The sequence below is a fragment of the Euprymna scolopes genome, chromosome 11 (assembly GCF_053919585.1).
Source record: "Euprymna scolopes isolate OS-2025 chromosome 11, ASM5391958v1, whole genome shotgun sequence".
Taxonomy (NCBI): domain Eukaryota; kingdom Metazoa; phylum Mollusca; class Cephalopoda; order Sepiida; family Sepiolidae; genus Euprymna; species Euprymna scolopes.
The window spans coordinates 1,415,034-1,435,549 of NC_136492.1; the positions used below are offsets into that span (position 1 = coordinate 1,415,034).

Consider the following 20,516-nt stretch of genomic DNA (forward strand, 5'->3'; position numbering starts at 1 on the left):
TTGAAGAGAAAAGGTCAATAAATAATATATTCAAATTTAAAACAAAAAAAAAATCGTTTTTTTTTAGAAATTTACCTGTAAAGTCCGAAGTTTAAAACCTTTTTTTTTTTTTAAAAAACACATTGTTTTTTTTTTTTTTTTTTTTTTTTTAATAAAACCTTGGTCCTTGCTCCTTTAATTGAAAAAAAAATTAGGGCTTGAATTACATTTTTCGAGGAGTTATAAGCTTGGAAAGATGGGGTGGAATTATTCACTATTTTCACGAAATTTCTGACACTGCTAATGTAACACCTGCTTCATTCCAGCAGGTCATGGATACCATGCTGGTCGACCTGAAGTTTAAAACAGAATTTCATTGCATATAGTTCTTCTAGAGTGTTCTCACATTCAGATTGCATTTTGTAAATTCACCAACTGTGGAAATCCGGCTTTAGTAGGATGTAATCCAATTCCTGTAGTAGCTGTTTATTTTAACTTGAAATCATAAAAATTGGGTAATCATCTCATAAGATGTATAGCAATAACATAGTGAATTTTTAAGAGTTTAATAAAATTTTAAATGCTTATACAAAAAAGTCTGGCAACTTATTTCAAACACCTCGTATACGTTTTCAATTAAAATTGAAAGTAAAATTTACAAATCAATTATAGAGTTTCAGTACTTACGTATAAGGCAGTCGGTTTCCCGGGTAGAAGCATTTCCAAGTGTTGTCATGTTACCTCTACAAGCGATGCATGGATGATAGCCTCTTCCGCTTTTGTAGGTGCCCTTAGGACATGCCATGCATGCATCAGAAGATCTACTGTACACATAGCCAGCTGGACAGTCCACTAAAACAAAATAAAATTATAACTGAAAGTAATAAAGCAGAATGAAATATTGTAACGCAGCAGCAACTAACTTATGCAAATGACCAAGCCGTGCACTCAAATACTTATTTTTTCACTTTTAAAATCATCACTATAATAATACATACGAAATCTAGACAAATTAAAATATCATATTTTAGCTTATTTTACGACCGGGCAATGCCACCCCGCCGCTAGTTTAATAGATAAAAGGACATATGTCTGCTTGTCTGTCAGTCTCGATATTTTTCAATTTATCACTTCCGAAGCTAGAAGTTGTAGAGCGATCGGATTTTTTATGGACCGTTCTTTTATATGTTTTTAACTGTTAAAATAGTTTTGAAAAGGCAAAAAGCGGCGAAAATGTAAAAAAAAAAAAATCGGTATACAATTTGTACAATTATTTTAGTTTATTTTTAATCAATTCTTATACGGGTAACCTTGGTACAGTAGCAACGTCACACGCTTTGAAATTTACAGCTTTGCTTTCGATTTCGATTCTAGCTGATGGCACCCAATTATTTCTTTTTCTTTTCTTTACTTTTGAAATCACGACTAAAATAATATATGCGAAATCTGGACAAATTAAAATATCATATTTAAGCGTATTTAAGTCGGTTAAAATAGTTTTTAAGGGGTTCAAAATGGGTAAAAACTGATATAACTGTTATACATTTTATATATTCATCCTAATTTATTTTTAATCAGTTCATATGCGTATAACATTAGTATAGTGGTAACGTCACCTGCTTTGAAGGATGCAGTTTTGTTTTTGATTTCGATTTTAGCTGATGGCACTCAAATACTTTTTCGTTTTACTTTTTAAAGCATGACTCTATAATAATATATTATATACGAAATCTTGACAAATTAAAGTATAATATTTAAGCGTATTTTACGACTGAGTAAGCCCCTTCCCCCATGCAAGTCTTACATGCAAAAGGCACTGCGCATGTTTGTCTGTTTTTCTTCATATTTTCAAACTCTATCCCTATCGAAACTAAAAGTCGCAGCGTGTCGCTAGGCATATCAAATTATGTGATTTTTTTATGGATCGTTCTTATATGGGACTTTAGCCGGTTAAAATAGTTTTTAAGTAGCCCAAAATGGGTCAAAATTAAATTTATTATACATTTTTTACATTCATTTTTGTTTATTTTAATCGGTTCATATGCGTATCATTATTGGCAATGTGGTAACGTCAACAGCTTTGGATGCTTCAGTTTTGCTTTCGATTTTGAATCTAGCTGACGGCAGGCAAATACTTTTCTCTTTTAATTTTGAAATCACGACTCTATAATAATATATATATTAAGTTTGGAAAATTAAAATATCATATTTAAGCGTATCTTACGACCGGGCAACCCTCCTGCTTGTTGCTTATAAAAACATAAAACTCGATAATCACAAACTCAATGAAAGTATTAACATTAACTGACAGGCATGTATTGACTCACTAACAAACAACAACATATATAAACTGAGAAAGGCCGCAGATTCACCGATTATTGCATTTATAAATTTCGAATGAGTGTTTTATCAGATTCGATTATGTCCTAACCATTACAGGAACAAACATATTTAGTTTTTAAAAAAAAATACTTACTTAAAATGCATCGCTGAATTGCCACGAATAACAGGGGTATTCCCAGGCTGAAGAAAACAGTTTTCGACAAAAGTTATGGTCTTTAGTGTGGTTTCAAGTGAGGGCCATATCGTGCAATCTCACATCTTTAAAGTCGGCTTGAAAGTTAACACCAAAATGTACCTGGATGTGCTGAAGAGTGTGGTGATCTCCTGGTGCAGTTACTTGCTGCTGACAGTCCCTGGATGTAGCAGCAAGATTCGACGCCGGCCCACAAGTCCAAAGACACCCAGGCTTGGCTTCAGAAGGGTTGTTACGACTCTGTACCCTTCTTTTTACTGGTCCCTTTCTTCCACGACCTGAACCCGCTGGACTACATCGTTTGGTTATACGTCGAGAACATCACAACTATAACCTCCCACAACACCAAATCCAACCTGACCCCCGCCATCCGCCGAGTATTCACCAAGCTCTCGCCTGCGCCTGTGGAAAAAGGCATTCTCCCAGTTCGGGACCCGTATTGAAGCAGTGATTGAGGCTGAAGGCGGCTACATTGAATAGATGTCAGCTCTACTACAATATCAAATTAACTTGAATTAAGTAAAAGATTTAAAATAATGCTGTAATATTGTTTTTTTTATGGTGACAACTTTATCGTTCCACCCTTTAAATAAACACCATATGACCAGTGTTGAAAGGGGGGGGGGAGATCTTGCATCAGCACATTTTTTACTCTCCAATGTTCTGTAGAAATTCCTGGGACCAATCTAGAAAGACTCGTATTTTGTTGAAAACATGAAATCAACATTTTGGTAATTTTTACAATTTTTATAGTTTGAAAACATGTATAAATCAATGCAAATTCTCACAACGTGTTTCCATTATTTTGTTCAACCACATACATTAATTTTATTAACTGCATGTTCAAAAGTCAAAAACAATACGTACGCATTTGATAAGTAAGGTTAAGCTTGACGTTGCGGTCATCATTTTCGGAATAAAAATAAATGAAGACTTCGCTTGTATTGGAGGTGAAGGTTTGATTTCCCGTCGAATCAGTGAGATTTACTGCCATATCATCTCCGTACCAGATGTAGAAGGAATTCTTTCCGGTATTCGGAAAAACCAACTCGAAGAGCTGAATAATTAAAAATGGTCGATATTAATATTGTACAAAAAATAAAAGTCGAAAAAAATGTCTCATCGATCACAAACATAACTTTCAGATTTAAAGAAAAATTGCAAATAATTATTTTATACTTTTATTGGCGGGGATTAGTTTTCAATTATAACGTTCTACTAAATTGAACACCGACTTTGTGACCATCACCAAATAATATCTCAACTCTCTCACGTGACATGTGAATATTCTTGTCTACAAAAGGGGTTAAGAAGGGAACTTTCATAATCCCAACCCCTCCCTCCCCCTCTCTCTCTCTCTCTCTCTCTCTCTCTCTCTCTCTCTCTCTCTATCTCTCTCTCATCTATCTTATCTATTTTGACCACGTCGTCTCGTTTGAATGAATCTCAACTATAAGAAAATTGTGAAAAACGACATTATTTTTTTTTTTAAGAATTTGGTAAAAAATTGAAATGGTCACTCCAAAACTGGATATTTTAAAACTTTTACGGAGAATAATTTGTTACATTACGCACAGATAAAACTTGCTGTTGCCAACAACAAGTTGTGTTCTTGTGGACATGCCATGTCTATACTGGCATGTTCTGCTTTCACAATTACCAGCTACTCATTACTCCCCCTCATACTCCCCCTCATACTCCCCCCTCTCACATGTTTATACTGGCATGTCCAGCTTTCAAAATTATCAGCTACTCATTACTCCCCCTCATACTCCCCCATCTCACATGTCTATACTGACATGTCCAGCTTTCAAAATTACCAGTTACTCATTACTCCCTCTCATACTACCCCCTCTCACATGTCTATACTGACATGTCCAGCTTTCAAAATTACCAGTTACTCATTACTCCCCCTCATACTCCCCCCTCTCACATGTCTATACTGACATGTCCAGCTTTCAAAATTACCAGCTACTCATTACTCCCTCTCATACTACCCCTCATACTCCCCCCTCTCACATGTCTATACTGGCATGTCCAGCTTTCTAAAATCACAAATTACTCATTACTTCTCCCAAAACGTGTTTTTATACAATTAAAAATTGTATTAAAATTTTTGTCTGCATTGAAGATTTTGGACATGTTTTTCCGACGCTAAAATAATACATTACTGTGATATTCATTTACAGCATACTCGAAGACCTATAAATGTTGTCCTCGAGTTGGAAAGAAAGTAAAAATTTACCATAACCTTTTTTTTTTTTAGACGGGAATATTCACTGGTCACGTGAGAGATAGATGACCAAAAAATGGGTGTTCAGTGATTGTAAACTGATCCCCGCCAATAAAGTCATTGTTTTCAGTTTTTTTTAATTTTTTTTTTAAATCTGAAAGTTAAGTTTGTAATCGATGAGATTAACGTGAAAAAAGAAAAAAAGTGTAAATTGTGGAATTTAGAGGGGGGGGGTGCAATCTCCTAAACGTCCACTCAATATATGGTTTGCTAGTATTTATTTGCTTTCCCACCAAAGCAAAATGTGACACAAGGTCTCAATACATGGTTTATTTATAAAGTATTATTCAGACTAACAAATTTATAAGGTTATCTTATCTAAGCATATAACACGTCCCAACTTCATGTCAATTATTTGATCGAGAAGAAGGTTCTTTCGGATTTTTTAAATTTTCATTTCAAATAGCGTATTTTCAAATAAGTGTTCGTTGTATTACATTTATTTATATACCATTTTAAAGCGTTTTTCACCCTGTTTAATCGTTTCAATTATAATCTTTTTAAAACAATTTTGTCTTCTTTTCAAAGCATTGAATCAAAGTAAAAAATTTAAAAAATTCGCAAAATTTTCTTATTTCAATCCAAGTGAGGTCAAAAAGCTGCTGAAACAGCTCGTGGTATCAACGAAGTGTTTGGTCCAGGAACCATCACAATAGTGGTTTAAGAAATTTCGTGGTGACGAAGAGAGTCTTGAAGATGATAATCGTAGTGGACGACAATCGGATGTTGATAACGATCAATCAAGAGCCTTAATCGGATGTGGTCAATGTCAAGATTATTTTTACATTTATAGGTTTTTCGGTGTACTGAAAAGGAATATCGCATTTAAAATTCCACGTACAGAAATGGCCACCACTGATAACATAAGGAATTCCTGGTTGTTATCGTCACAACGTTTCGGCCGTTTTGCTCTCCGGCCTTCATCAGGTGTTTTGTATCGAACTGGGGAACCGTTTGTTAGGAGTCTCGAACCACACTCTTTATATAAAGGGTTGGGTTCGAGATTCCTAACAAACGGTTTCCCAGTTCGATACAAAACACCTGATGAAGGCCGGAGGGCAAAACGGCCGAAACGTTGTGACGATAATAACCAAGATGAGGAAGTCAGTCCGACAATCTCAATCAATGAAAACACCTCATCTCAAAAATACAGACAATTACTATAAGGAATTCCATTGCTTAATATGCAGAAAACGTCTTCTTCGTGTAAAAAATATGCGCGCTTGCACGTAAAGAAATGGCCACTATTCATAGCATAAGGAATTACTTTGCTTACCCGGGGGAACTACTTGTTTGCGCCAAACTTAAATGCGATATTTGATTTAGCATACGAGAAAACTTATAAAACTTGTTGGCTTTAAGGTGATTGTTTAGGTAGAAAGTAAGTAAAAGTTTACTAATAAAACTTTCAGCGCAAAAACAAAAAAAAAATTACTAGTTGGCCAGAAAGTGGGTACTCATTTTGCATTAACTTTATGTAGAAAAGTGATCCCGATTTTTGAAAAAGTAATTTCTTCATATCATGAAAAATATTTCTCTGTCTCACTTTTAAATGTTGTTTTTGTTTTTAGCAACCCTGAAAATCTATGAAAGTCGTTGTTGTAAAGGTATGTTGACATTGACCTAAAATATTTAGATGTTATTTGCTAAGCAGCCATCTTGAATTGTTGGTGAGCACCGTTCAAGGGAGATAATAATGTAACTTTTTAAAAGGTAATTCGTAAATTAATCCCTGTAAGTAATGTTAGATGAACGCCTGGTAGAAAGTCTTAGACTAAAAGTATTAATATTAATTTTGCTAGATATAGTGTAATTGAGAGTTTCAATTCGTGAGATTGTAATTAAAACTGAACTATAAGACTTAAAATTGGTATGAGTGTGAGCAATGTCTAAATATAGTAAGGTAACTCTTTTTTAACTCTTTTAACTCTTTTAACTCTTTTTAACTCTTTTAACTCTTTTAACTCTTTTAACTCTTTTTAACTCTTTTTTTAACTCCTTTTTACTTTTTTAACTCTTTTAACTTTTTTAACTTTTTTAACTCTTTTAACTTTTTTAACTCTTTTAACTCTTTTAACTTTTTTAACTTTTTTAACTTTTTTAACTTTTTTAACTCTTTTAACTCTTTTAACTTTTTTAACTCTTTTAACTTTTTTAACTCTTTTAACTCTTTTAACTTTTTTAGCTCTTTTAACTTTTTTAACTCTTTTAACTTTTTTAACTCTTTTAACTCTTTTAACTTTTTTAACTCTTTTAACTCTTTTAACTTTTTTAACTCTTTTAACTTTTTTAACTCTTTTAACTTTTTTAACTCTTTTAACTTTTTTAACTCTTTTAACTCTTTTAACTTTTTTAACTCTTTTAACTCTTTTAACTCTTTTAACTCTTTTAACTTTTTTAACTCTTTTAACTTTTTTAACTCTTTTAACTCTTTTAACTTTTTTAACTTTTTTAACTTTTTTAACTCTTTTAACTTTTTTAACTCTTTTAACTTTTTTAACTCTTTTAACTCTTTTAACTTTTTTTAACTTTTTTAACTCTTTTAACTTTTTTAACTCTTTTAACTCTTTTAACTTTTTTAACTCTTTTAACTCTTTTAACTTTTTTAACTTTTTTAACTCTTTTAACTTTTTTAACTCTTTTAACTTTTTTAACTTTTTTAACTTTTTTAACTCTTTTAACTCTTTTTAACTCTTTTAACTTTTTTAACTCTTTTAACTCTTTTAACTCTTTTAACTCTTTTAACTTTTTTAACTCTTTTAACTCTTTTAACTCTTTTAACTTTTTTAACTTTTTTAACTTTTTTAACTCTTTTAACTCTTTTTAACTCTTTTAACTTTTTTAACTCTTTTAACTCTTTTAACTCTTTTAACTCTTTTAACTCTTAATGGGGCACTAGACAAACTAGACATTACAGATCTGTGTTCATGTGGATGAGTGTACACGTTTTTTTTTTTTGTTGTTTTTTTTATTACATTTTCACTCCAAACAAGGCACATTGCCACTTTGGTGTAGGGGGCTACTATCAGGGGAAACATCTACTGGGGCACTATGTAGGGATTAGGGCAGCGAGATGTTGGTTCACGTTGCACTTGAACTTATGCATGTCAGTACAGTTGGGGAAGCAGTGATCTGGAATGGAATTCCAAAGTCTAGCAGTTCTGGGGAAGAAACTACTGGAGTAGAACGATCTTTTACATCTAGGGATCTCTACAGTGTGGGGGTGGGATTTTGCAGCTTGTCGGGTCTGTCGAGGGTGTTCACGTCGTGGGGGCACAAGTGCTTGCAGTTCTTCAGAGCATTCACCATTATAATACTTGTAGAACAGGCAGAGGGATGCAACGTTTCGACGATGGGACAGAGGCTGAAGCTAAGATGCCAGTTTAGGGCCTATCAGATTGGCGACTCTCTTTTGAACCCTGTCAAGGAAAGAGAGACTAGTAGCCGATGCACCGGCCCAAATATGACAGCAATACTCCATACATGGGCGAATAGTGGCCTTATAGAGGTACAGGATACTTTCGGGTGTTAGAAGTTTTCTAGCACGGTAGAGAGAGCCCACCTTCCTCGCAGCGGCCCTGGCAATGCCCTCGATGTAATTGTTCCAGCTCATGTTTCCTGTGAACGTTAGGCCAAGGAGCTTGAGAGACGTACTCTCAGCTAAAGAGTTGTTGGCCATTGCTATAGGTGGTAGAGAAGGTTTCCTGTAATTATTGAATGAAACCAGTTTTGTCTTGGTGGCATTGAACGTTACCATCCATTTTTGTCCCCATTCCACTACTGATTTGAGGTCATCCTCTAGTGTTTCTGCCATTACTTTAGATGTATGTTCATTTGTTTTCCTGTCGTGCCTGCTATAGAGTGTGGTGTCATCAGCATATATACCCATCTCAGAGGCAATTTTATCGGGGAGGTCATTTATGAATATCAGGAACAGCAGAGGACCAAGGATAGATCCCTGGGGCACTCCGGCATTTATATTATATTGTTTAGACGTACGACCGTCGAGGACAACCTGGATTTTTCTCTTATCTAAGAAGGATTTAATTATGTTAAGTATTCTACCAGTGGTACCGTAAGATCTAATCTTCCTGAGGAGACCCTCATGCCATACCCTGTCAAAAGCCTTAGATATATCTAGAGCTACCACTCTGCCCTCTCCCGCTTTGTCCAGTGAATGGTATATGCGTTCAGAGATTACAGTGAGGATGTCTGCCGTGGAACGGGCTTGTCTAAATCCATATTGATGGTCGGTCAGAAGTTTAGCATCTGTAAGGTGCTGGACTAGAGCATGGTTAATTAAGGTCTCAAATATTTTGGCAAAAAGTGGGAGGAGGCTAATAGGGCGATAATTTAATGGGTCAGTTCTTTCGCCAGAATTCTTGAATACTGGTACCACAGAAGCAGTTTTCCAGCAGCTCGGAAAGCAAGATTCATTAAGGCATTTGTTGTAGAGTTTGGAGAGAACTGGAGCTACTTCGGCTGAGCACTTTTTTAATGCACGGCTATGTATCGTTCAACGAACATAAAAAAGATATAAGAAATAGCAATTATTTGAATGCATTATTTACTCGTTCATTGCAGCATAATCATACTTTTAACTTTAAACAAGTAAAAATAGTTAACTTTATTTCCAATAAACCATGACGCCGTCTTCTTGTGTATATGCTTGCCCTTGGGTACGGTGAATCGTAGGTGCTTATGTGCGTGATTGTATATATACACAAGCCTGGCGAATCCGAGCGTGGATGAAACGCGGAATATTTTGTGTAGCTTAATTGCTACATATATTTTTATAACCTACTATATATATAAATATATATATCTATACATCTATAAAAGTCAAATATCTGTCTGTCTGTCTGTCTGTCTGTGTACATTTCCTACACAATAACTCTGTCAATTTTAAGTCTACAGACTCGAAATTTGATATACAGGGTATTGAAATTGTGGGAAATCTTTGTAATCCGTTTTCAGCCAGAGCCTTGGCTGTTAAGGGGTCAAAGTTCAACGATTTGACTATTGAGAACTCTACCAAACTCCTCCGCCAATTTTGGATCTAAATATTTGAAATTTTAGATATAGGTTCCTTGGACATGGATTTAACTTAATAACTTGATTTGAGCACAAAACAATAAATGTTAAGAGGTAATAATAGGGGTCAAAGTTTTACAAAAAATTGACCTCTGCGGTCTCTACCAAATTACTCAGACAATTTCTGGTCTAAACATTTGAAAATTTACATAAAGGGTATTCAGAGATAGGGCAAGCATTTTAATGGGTTTGGGTCGAAAATTTGAGTCACCAATATATAAATGTATGCATGTATGTTTGCATGTCTGCCTAAAACTTTCGACAGAGGCGACAAATTTTCACAAGGTAAGTATCGTTTTGAAGCTCGACCCTTCAGACAACAAATACCGAAAAAACCATTAATTTCTTTACCCTAAACTTTTCTACAGAGAGGGGCCGCTTATTTTCGAAAGTCATCCCCTCTTTTCGATTTTCTAGCCTTGATTTAAACCTACATCACTTCCGGTTTGGCGGTGGTCGTAACAGCAATTACATATACAGCAATGCATATATTAGTAATGAGACGACTCTAGCATTTTTCGCGATTCCGAAACAATTATCCATTCAGTTCTAAAATCCCGAGTACCGATTTCGATTCTTTTAAACTTTCTCATTATTTAATTAGAGTATTATTGCTTCAACAAAGTTATGTTTAATTACTATAAACCCCTGTGTAATGTCAGTATTTATTTTTTGCAAAAAGAAAAATGTGCACTAGTGTATGTGGTGGGGGCATATATTACATGTTTTTCTCAAATGTTTTGCTTGTAATTGATTGAAAGTTAGGAGACACAAAGATTTATATTTCTTTTTAAATAAAACTGATTTGCAAGGCTCATTCTTAATGTTATTTGAATATTTTTTTTAAATTGGAAATAGTTGACGATTGTATGCGCCCATGAACACATCTATATATAAAAAAATTTCAAGGGTAAACAGTAACATATGGTCGCTACAAGCAGCCATCTGTATCAGTCAATGAGACTTCGTCAGACGACCTTGGACCATTCGACGCTATAGAAAAAAAGAAAAGACTCTTCAAAAAACTATTAAACTTATTTAAACGAAATTTTATAGATCTTTTTGACAGTCTCTTTCCTTCTGTCACCTCCTATTTTGAGTTTAAAGTATCACCTTATGTCACGCCTCCCACTTAAATTTAAGCATTTTAATATTTCATATTTATAAATAAAATATATATATTTAACTTTTTTCATTTGAGAACCAGACGCGTTCGGTGGCAAATAACTTATTGTATCGCCTGACGAGTGACTTTTTTTTTTCAAACCAATTCTCCGAAACATTAACATGTTTAGTGTAGCGACTATGCTTTATTATAAATATATTTACACTTTATATATATATATATATATATATATATATATATATATATATATATATATAAGAGTAGGTAGTAGTTTGCTTGAAGCATTGTTGGTATATATATATATATATATATATATATATATATTTATATAATCAGTTTAGCTTTATATGAATGTAAATTTCAACTGTATTTCTCGCAGTTAGCGTTGGCCGTGCGGTTTGTTCCTTGCTTATGTAGTCAGACCTGTCTTCGTGGTCGAGTTCGAATCTCGAGACCGGCTGGAATCGTAAGTATGAAACACTAATTTTTGTATCTATTAAATTACACATATATATATATATATATATATATATATATATATATATATATATATATATATATATACGAGCAAACAGTTAATAAAATATGTTAAAAACATGTTGAAATGAGTTAAAAACATATTTAATCTGAAAAGGAAACACTAGATAAGTGGATAGCCATTAATCCGCGGAGTTTCGAAGAAATACTTTCCTTCTCATCAGAGAGTAGGAATTAGCAAAATGCGGGATATAATTTTGCATGCAAAAGTATTTGATGAAACAACAAGTAATTCAAAGATCTTACTTGATAACAAAAAAAAGTTAAGCAGAGGGAATATGATGAAGAAAAATTACACATGAATGGATAGTCTGGTGGAAGATAAATAATCCAGTGACGGTAAAATCCAAATATATAACTTCAAGAAAGTTAATTGAATTTCCATTTGCACAGGTAAAATCCAAGGAAATCCCGTAAGTGGAAGGTGGTCCAAAATAATCCAAAGGCAGAAATCCATGGAATAATTCACAAAAATGTGTACAAGGGAAAAAAAGGAAAAAATTCCAATAATATTAATAAAAGAAAAATAAGATATGCTTTTCACTCCACATAATTTTTATTTTATTTTATATATATATATATATATATATATATATATATATATATATATATACATACATACAATTACGATTTGGGCGAAGGAATATATATATGTGTGTGTGTGTGTGTGTGTGTGTGTGTGTGTGTGTGTGTGTGTGTGTGTGTGTGTGTGTGTGTGTGTGTGTTTTCCTCCAATAAAAAAATAATTTTGGTCACCCCAATTCAAAGCAAATGTCAATGTATTTCTTGGCTCTATTCGAAGACACACCAAAATGGCCTCTACCCGGAACCACACCATAATTGTCTGGATGTTGAACATCAAATGAAGAAATAATTCGAAGCGCTTTACCTGAAGTGTGATAGCGCTACCTTTAGCAGCTTCGATTTTCCAACTGAGTTCGAGATCTGGAAACATCATCCAACTTTCTGAAAAGCTCAGTTCCTGAGGATCGCTTGTTGCTTGAAGTATTGGTGAGGGTATAGCAACTCGGAAAATAAACAAAAGTAAAGTGTTAGTTTAAAATTTGAATTAATCATTAAATGATTATTTTTATTGATGCTGCTGCTGCTGCTGCTGCTGCTGCTGATGATGATGATGATGATGATGATGATGATGATGATGATGATGATGATGATGATGATGATGATGTAAACATAAACCACTTTTCGAATTATTTTTATTATTAACTTTATTTTACTTGGAAGTCACCACTGATCAAGGCCCGAAAGCCACTCGAGGATAAGGGTTAATGAATGTAAGGTGGTGGTGTAGTAATCGTCAGTGGTGTAACTTGGGTCAAATTTGATTATTTATGGGGACAGTTCAACAAGAATTTGTTTATATTAGACTTGGAGGCTATCATGTTGTATTCAACCGGGAAGCATGCCAGCAGGACAGTGATAGAATCTTATTTAACTATTTTGAAATTTCAATTAAACCAAATAATTTTAATTCCTCTAATAAAGTAATACTAATTGTTATTACACTTGTTTTTATTTTATTTTTTCTTACTACTTAACCGATTCTTGTATTGATCAAATAGATTGTTAAGTTTGTTGTAGCGGTCTGAAAGGTGTCCGTGTTCCAATCGACCATACAACTAACAATGTACAGGGTGGAACGATAAAGTTGTCGTCATAAATAAAACAATACTACAGCTTTATTTTAAAATCTTTATTGAAAAAAAATCAATCCAGGTAACTTGATTATGTACGAGAGCTGACATCAATTTAATGTAGCCTCCTCCAGCGTCAAACACCGATACGGGTCCGGAACCGGGAGCATGCCTTTTCCACGGAGCTCAGCGAATACTCGGCAGATGTCGTCGATCACGTTGCTTTGATGTTGTAGGAGGTCAATATGGTGATGTTCTCGAGGTATGACCAAACGAAGTAGTCCAGCGGGTTCAGGTCGGTGGAGGAACGGGCCAGTAAGAGAAGGATGCAAAGTCGTAGCATTTCTTCTGAAGCCAAGCCTGGGACTCTTTGGACTTGTGAGTCGGCGACGATTCCTGCTGCTACAACCAAGGTCTTCCAGCGGCCACCTGATTGTATCAAGGAATCACCACACTCTTCAACATAGAATCGGTAGAGTGCATGTGTTGTACAATGGCGCATCTCCGATCCCGTTCGTTGAACATCAGTCAATTTCAGACATAATAGAAAATTTCTATCCCTCTTGGGATTTGTATACAATTGGCCAACTTGCAGATGGTCTCCAATTAAAAAAAAAAAACGGTTTTCATCAAAGGGAAATGGAAGCATATCGTCTTTGCTAAGGTGACAATTTTAACGTTCAACCCTGTAGTATAATTTCTTCCCTAGAATTGATAGACTTTGGAATTCCCTCACGGTTCCCTGCTTCTCTGACTGGATTGACACGCAAAAGTTGAAGTGTAATGTGAACAGCATCCCGCTGCTCAACTCCCTTCATAGTTCCTGTGTAGATTTGGTTCCAAATAGTAGCCATTCGCGTGCACTTTGTCTTGTTTGTATTAAATAAGAAAAAACGGTTTAAAAAATGTAACAGTAGCAACTTCAAAAAGTTGCCGACATGAAAAAGAGAAAAGATTTGCATTTTGAGGGTGCTGGCAATGGTCCTGTTGTCATAACTTGTTAAATTTCAGACATGATTAAAAGTCCCTATCGCACTTGGCAGTTGTATACACCTGGCCAACTAGTAGATGGTCTCCAAAAAAAAAAAACGGTTTTCATCAAAGGGAAATGGAATCATGTCGTCTTTGCTAAGGCGACAATTTTATCGTTCCACCCTGTATAATACCCTTGTATTAAATAAGAAAAAACGGTTTAAAAAATGTAACAGTAGCAACTTCAAAAAGTTGCCGACATGAAAAAGAGAAAAGATTTGCATTTTGAGGGTGCTGGCAATGGTCCTGTTGTCATAACTTGTTAAATTTCAGACATGATTAAAAGTCCCTATCGCACTTGGCAGTTGTATACACCTGGCCAACTAGTAGATGGTCTCCAAAAAAAAAAACGGTTTTCATCAAAGGGAAATGGAATCATGTCGTCTTTGCTAAGGCGACAATTTTATCGTTCCACCCTGTATAATACCCTTGTATTAAATAAGAAAAAACGGTTTAAAAAATGTAACAGTAGCAACTTCAAAAAGTTGCCGACATGAAAAAGAGAAAAGATTTGCATTTTGAGGGTGCTGGCAATGGTCCTGTTGTCATAACTTGTTAAATTTCAGACATGATTAAAAGTCCCTATCGCGCTTGGCAGTTGTATACACCTGGCCAACTAGTAGATGGTCTCCAATAAAAAAAAAACGGTTTTCATCAAAGGGAAATGGAATCATGTCGTCTTTGCTAAGGCGACAATTTTATCGTTCCACCCTGTATATAATTTATTTCCCCCACGGTGCCCTGCTTTCCTGATTGAACTGACATGCAAAAGTTCAAGTGTTATATGAACAGCATCACACTGCTCAACTCTCTCCATAGTGTCTCTGAAGATTTGGTTCGAAATTGTAGTCTTTTACGTGCCATGTGTCTTTTTTGTATTAAATAAGAGAAAACGGTTTAAAAAAAACTATTACAGTAGCAACTTCAAAACATAGACGACATGAAAAAGAGACGTTAGAATGATTGTAAAGAATCACAAAAAAGAAACTTACTTGATGTATAGTTGAAATCAAATAGTGTTCCCTCGGCATTGTGATACCTCCCATATCCCACAATGACGAAGTTATTTCTACTATAGAACGTGTTTGTGTCGGATAAATTAGGGTCTCCAATGAAAGATATCTCATTATTCTTTTTTATTTCAAAGATCACAAACCAGTCATATTCCGTCACATTGTACAGTTGAAACTATAAAAAGAAGAATGAAAAGATGGTGAAAAAATTGCAAAAAACATCAGTTTATAGATTGAAAATTTGCATCATTAAACGTTTGAATGGACGTAACTAAGTTTAGATACGCTTCCGCATGTTGACAAGAGGTTCTACAAATAAATGTGACAGAACAACGAAACTTCTATTTATTACACAAATGTGATAGAGCGACGCAAATTCTCTTTCACACATCATTGTGACAAACCAACGAACATTCTATTTCACACATTAGTGTGAGAAACTGACTGAAAATTCTATTTGATACGTAAGTATGACAAACCGAAGAAATTTGTTTGTTAAACATAAGTTTTTTAAAATAAATGTGATAGATTGATGAAAATTATTTTTTAAAATAAGTGTGACGGATCGATGAAAATTATTTTTAAAACCAATGTGACAGATCAATGAAAATTATTTTTAAAACCAATGTGACAGATCCATGAAAATTATTTTTAAAACCAATGTGACAGATCAATGAAAATTATTTTTAAAACCAATGTGACAGATCTATGAAAATTATTTTTAAAACCAATGTGACAGATCCATGAAAATTATTTTTAAAACCAATGTGACAGATCAATGAAAATTATTTTTAAAACCAATGTGACAGATCCATGAAAATTATTTTTAAAACCAATGTGACAGATCAATGAAAATTATTTTTAAAACCAATGTGACAGATCAATGAAAATTATTTTTAAAACCAATGTGACAGATCGATGAAAATTATTTTTAAAACCAATGTGACAGATCGATGAAAATTATTTTTAAAACCAATGTGACAGATCAATGAAAATTATTTTTAAAACCAATGTGACGGATCGATTAAAATTATTTTTAAAACCAATGTGACATATCGATGAAAATTATTTTTAAAACCAATGTGACAGATCCATGAAAATTATTTTTAAAACCAATGTGACAGATCAATGAAAATTATTTTTAAAACCAATGTGACAGATCAATGAAAATTATTTTTAAAACCAATGTGACAGATCAATGAAAATTATTTTTAAAACCAATGTGAAAGATCGATGAAAATTTTTTTTAAAACCAATGTGACAGATCAATGAAAATTATTTTTAAAACCAATGTGACAGATCGATGAAAATTATTTTTAAAACCAATGTGACAGATCAATGAAAATTATTTTTAAAACCAATGTGAAAGATCGATGAAAATTATTTTTAAACCCAATGTGACAGATCAATGAAAATTATTTTTAAAACCAATGTGACAGATCAATCAAAATTATTTTTAAAACCAATGTGACAGATCAATGAAAATTATTTTTAAAACCAATGTGACAGATCAATGAAAATTATTTTGAAAACCAATGTGACAGATCCATGAAAATTATTTTTAAAACCAATGTGACAGATCCATGAAAATTATTTTTAAAATAAATGTTACAGATCAATGAAAATTATTTTTAAAACCAATGTGACAGATCAAAAAAAATTATTTTTAAAACCAATGTGACAGATCCATGAAAATTATTTTTAAAATAAATGTGACAGATCCATGACAATTATTTTTAAAACCAATGTGACAGATCAATGAAAATTATTTTTAAAACCAATGTGACAGATCGATTAAAATTATTTTCAAAACTAATGTGACAGATCGATTAAAATTATTTTTAAAATAAATGTGACAGATCAATGAAAATTATTTTTAAAACCAATGTGACAGATCAATGAAAATTATTTTTAAAACCAATGTGACAGATCGATGAAAATGATTTTTATAACCAATGTGACAGATCCATGAAAATTATTTTTAAAACCAATGTGACAGATCCATGAAAATTATTTTTAAAACCAATGTGACAGATCCATGAAAATTATTTTTAAACCAATGTGACAGATCAATGAAAATTATTTTTAAAACCAATGTGACAGATCAATGAAAATTATTTTTAAAACCAATGTGACAGATCTATGAAAATTATTTTAAAAACCAATGTGACAGATCAATGAAAATTATTTTTAAAACCAATGTGACAGATCCATGAAAATTATTTTTAAAACCAATGTGACAGATCAATGAAAATTATTTTTAAAACCAATGTGACAGATCGATGAAAATTATTTTTAAAACCAATGTGACAGATCGATGAAAATTATTTTTAAAACCAATGTTACAGATGAATGAAAATTATTTTTAAAACCAATGTGACAGATCGATTAAAATTATTTTTAAAACCAATGTGACAGATCAATGAAAATTATTTTTAAAACCAATGTGACAGATCAATGAAAATTATTTTTAAAACCAATGTGACAGATCGATGAAAATTATTTTTAAAACCAATGTGACAGATCAATGAAAATTATTTTTAAAACCAATGTGACAGATCCATGAAAATTATTTTTAAAACCAATGTGACAGATCAATGAAAATTATTTTTAAAACCAATGTGACAGATCAATGAAAATTATTTTTAAAACCAATGTGACAGATCGATTAAAATTATTTTTAAACCAATGTGACAGATCAATGAAAATTATTTTTAAAACCAATGTGAAAGATCGATGAAAATTATTTTTAAAACCAATGTGACAGATCAATGAAAATTATTTTTAAAACCAATGTGACAGATCGATGAAAATTATTTTTAAAACCAATGTGACAGATCAATCAAAATTATTTTTAAAACCAATGTGACAGATCAATGAAAATTATTTTTAAAACCAATGTGACAGATCAATGAAAATTTTTTTTAAAACCAATGTGACAGATCCATGAAAATTATTTTTAAAACCAATGTGACAGATCCATGAAAATTATTTTTAAAATAAATGTTACAGATCAATGAAAATTATTTTTAAAACCAATGTGACAGATCAAAAAAAATTATTTTTAAAACCAATGTGACAGATCCATGAAAATTATTTTTAAAATAAATGTGACAGATCCATGACAATTATTTTTAAAACCAATGTGACAGATCAATGAAAATTATTTTTAAAACCAATGTGACAGATCGATTAAAATTATTTTCAAAACTAATGTGACAGATCGATTAAAATTATTTTTAAAATAAATGTGACAGATCAATGAAAATTATTTTTAAAACCAATGTGACAGATCAATGAAAATTATTTTTAAAACCAATGTGACAGATCGATGAAAATGATTTTTATAACCAATGTGACAGATCCATGAAAATTATTTTTAAAACCAATGTGACAGATCCATGAAAATTATTTTTAAAACCAATGTGACAGATCGATTAAAATTATTTTTAAACCAATGTGACAGATCAATGAAAATTATTTTTAAAACCAATGTGACAGATCAATGAAAATTATTTTTAAAACCAATGTGACAGATCTATGAAAATTATTTTAAAAACCAATGTGACAGATCAATGAAAATTATTTTTAAAACCAATGTGACAGATCCATGAAAATTATTTTTAAAACCAATGTGACAGATCAATGAAAATTATTTTTAAAACCAATGTGACAGATACATGAAAATTATTTTTAAAACCAATGTGACAGATCGATGAAAATTATTTTTAAAACCAATGTGACAGATCAATGAAAATTATTTTTAAAACCAATGTGACAGATCGATTAAAATTATTTTAAAACCAATGTGACAGATCAATGAAAATTATTTTTAAAACCAATGTGACAGATCAATGAATATTATTTTTAAAACCAATGTGACAGATCGATGAAAATTATTTTTAAAACCAATGTGACAGATCAATGAAAATTATTTTTAAAACCAATGTGACAGATCGATGAAAATTATTTTTAAAACCAATGTGACAGATCCATGAAAATTATTTTTAAAACCAATGTGACAGATCGATGAAAATTATTTTTAAAACCAATGTGACAGATCAATGAAAATTATTTTTAAAACCAGTGTGACAGATCAATGAAAATTATTTTTAAAACCAATGTGACAGATCAATGAAAATTATTTTTAAACCAATGTGACAGATCCATGAAAATTATTTTTAAAACCAATGTGACAGATCGATGAAAATTATTTTTAAACCAATGTGACAGATCCATGAAAATTATTTTTAAAACCAAATGTGACAGATCAATGAAAATTATTTTTAAAACCAATGTGACAGATCGATGAAAATTATTTTTAAAACCAATGTGACAGATCGATGAAAATTATTTTTAAAACCAATGTGACAGATCGATGAAAATTATTTTTAAAACCAATGTGACAGATCGATGAAAATTATTTTTAAAACCAATGTGACAGATCGATGAAAATTATTTTTAAAACCAATGTGACAGATCCATGAAAATTATTTTTAAAACCAATGTGACAGATCGATGAAAATTATTTTTAAAACCAATGTGACAGATCAATGAATATTATTTTTAAAACCAATGTGACAGATCGATGAAAATTATTTTTAAAACCAATGTGACAGATCGATGAAAATTATTTTTAAAACCAATGTGACAGATCAATGAATATTATTTTTAAAACCAATGTGACAGATCGATGAAAATTATTTTTAAAACCAATGTGACAGATCAATGAAAATTATTTTTAAAACCAATGTGACAGATCGATGAAAATTATTTTTAAAACCAATGTGACAGATCGATGAAAATTATTTTTAAAACCAATGTGACAGATCAATGAAAATTATTTTTAAAACCAATGTGACAGATCGATGAAAATTATTTTTAAAACCAATGTGACAGATCGATGAAAATTATTTTTAAAACCAATGTGACAGATCGATGAAAATTATTTTTAAAACCAATGTGACAGATCGATGAAAATTATTTTTAAAACCAATGTGACAGATCCATGAAAATTATTTTTAAAACCAATGTGACAGATCCATGAAAATTATTTTTAAATAATGTGACAGATCGATAAAAATTATTTTTAAAACCAATGTGACAGACCAATGAAAATTATTTTTAAAAGTAATGTGACAGATCGATGAAAATTATTTTTAAACATATATGTGATATATAGAAGAATTTTTTTAAACATAATGTGATATATTGATATAAGTTATTTTTGAACATAAATGTGATATATTGT

The 20,516-nt window shown here is 31.9% G+C and overlaps 2 protein-coding genes across 3 annotated transcripts in view; both read right to left on the reverse strand.

The window, feature by feature from the left end:
- LOC145288257 (uncharacterized) overlaps positions 1 to 20,516 on the reverse strand; it is a 298,307-nt gene that overhangs the window by 60,567 nt on the left and 217,224 nt on the right. The gene's annotated exons all lie outside the window — the stretch shown is intronic.
- The window catches only part of LOC145287719 (uncharacterized), a 158,471-nt gene that overhangs the window by 7,133 nt on the left and 130,822 nt on the right, over positions 1 to 20,516 (reverse strand). Inside the window, exons 8-11 of one of the 2 annotated variants that reach the window (XM_080135470.1) lie at positions 15,245 to 15,440; positions 12,455 to 12,591; positions 3,383 to 3,572; positions 667 to 831 (exon numbers count right to left, since the gene is read on the reverse strand). In XM_080135470.1, coding sequence (XP_079991596.1) covers positions 667 to 831; positions 3,383 to 3,572; positions 12,455 to 12,591; positions 15,245 to 15,440 — 688 coding nt within the window. The remainder of the gene's footprint in view (positions 1 to 666; positions 832 to 3,382; positions 3,573 to 12,454; positions 12,592 to 15,244; positions 15,441 to 20,516) is intronic. The other variant, XM_080135471.1, reaches the window with a different exon arrangement.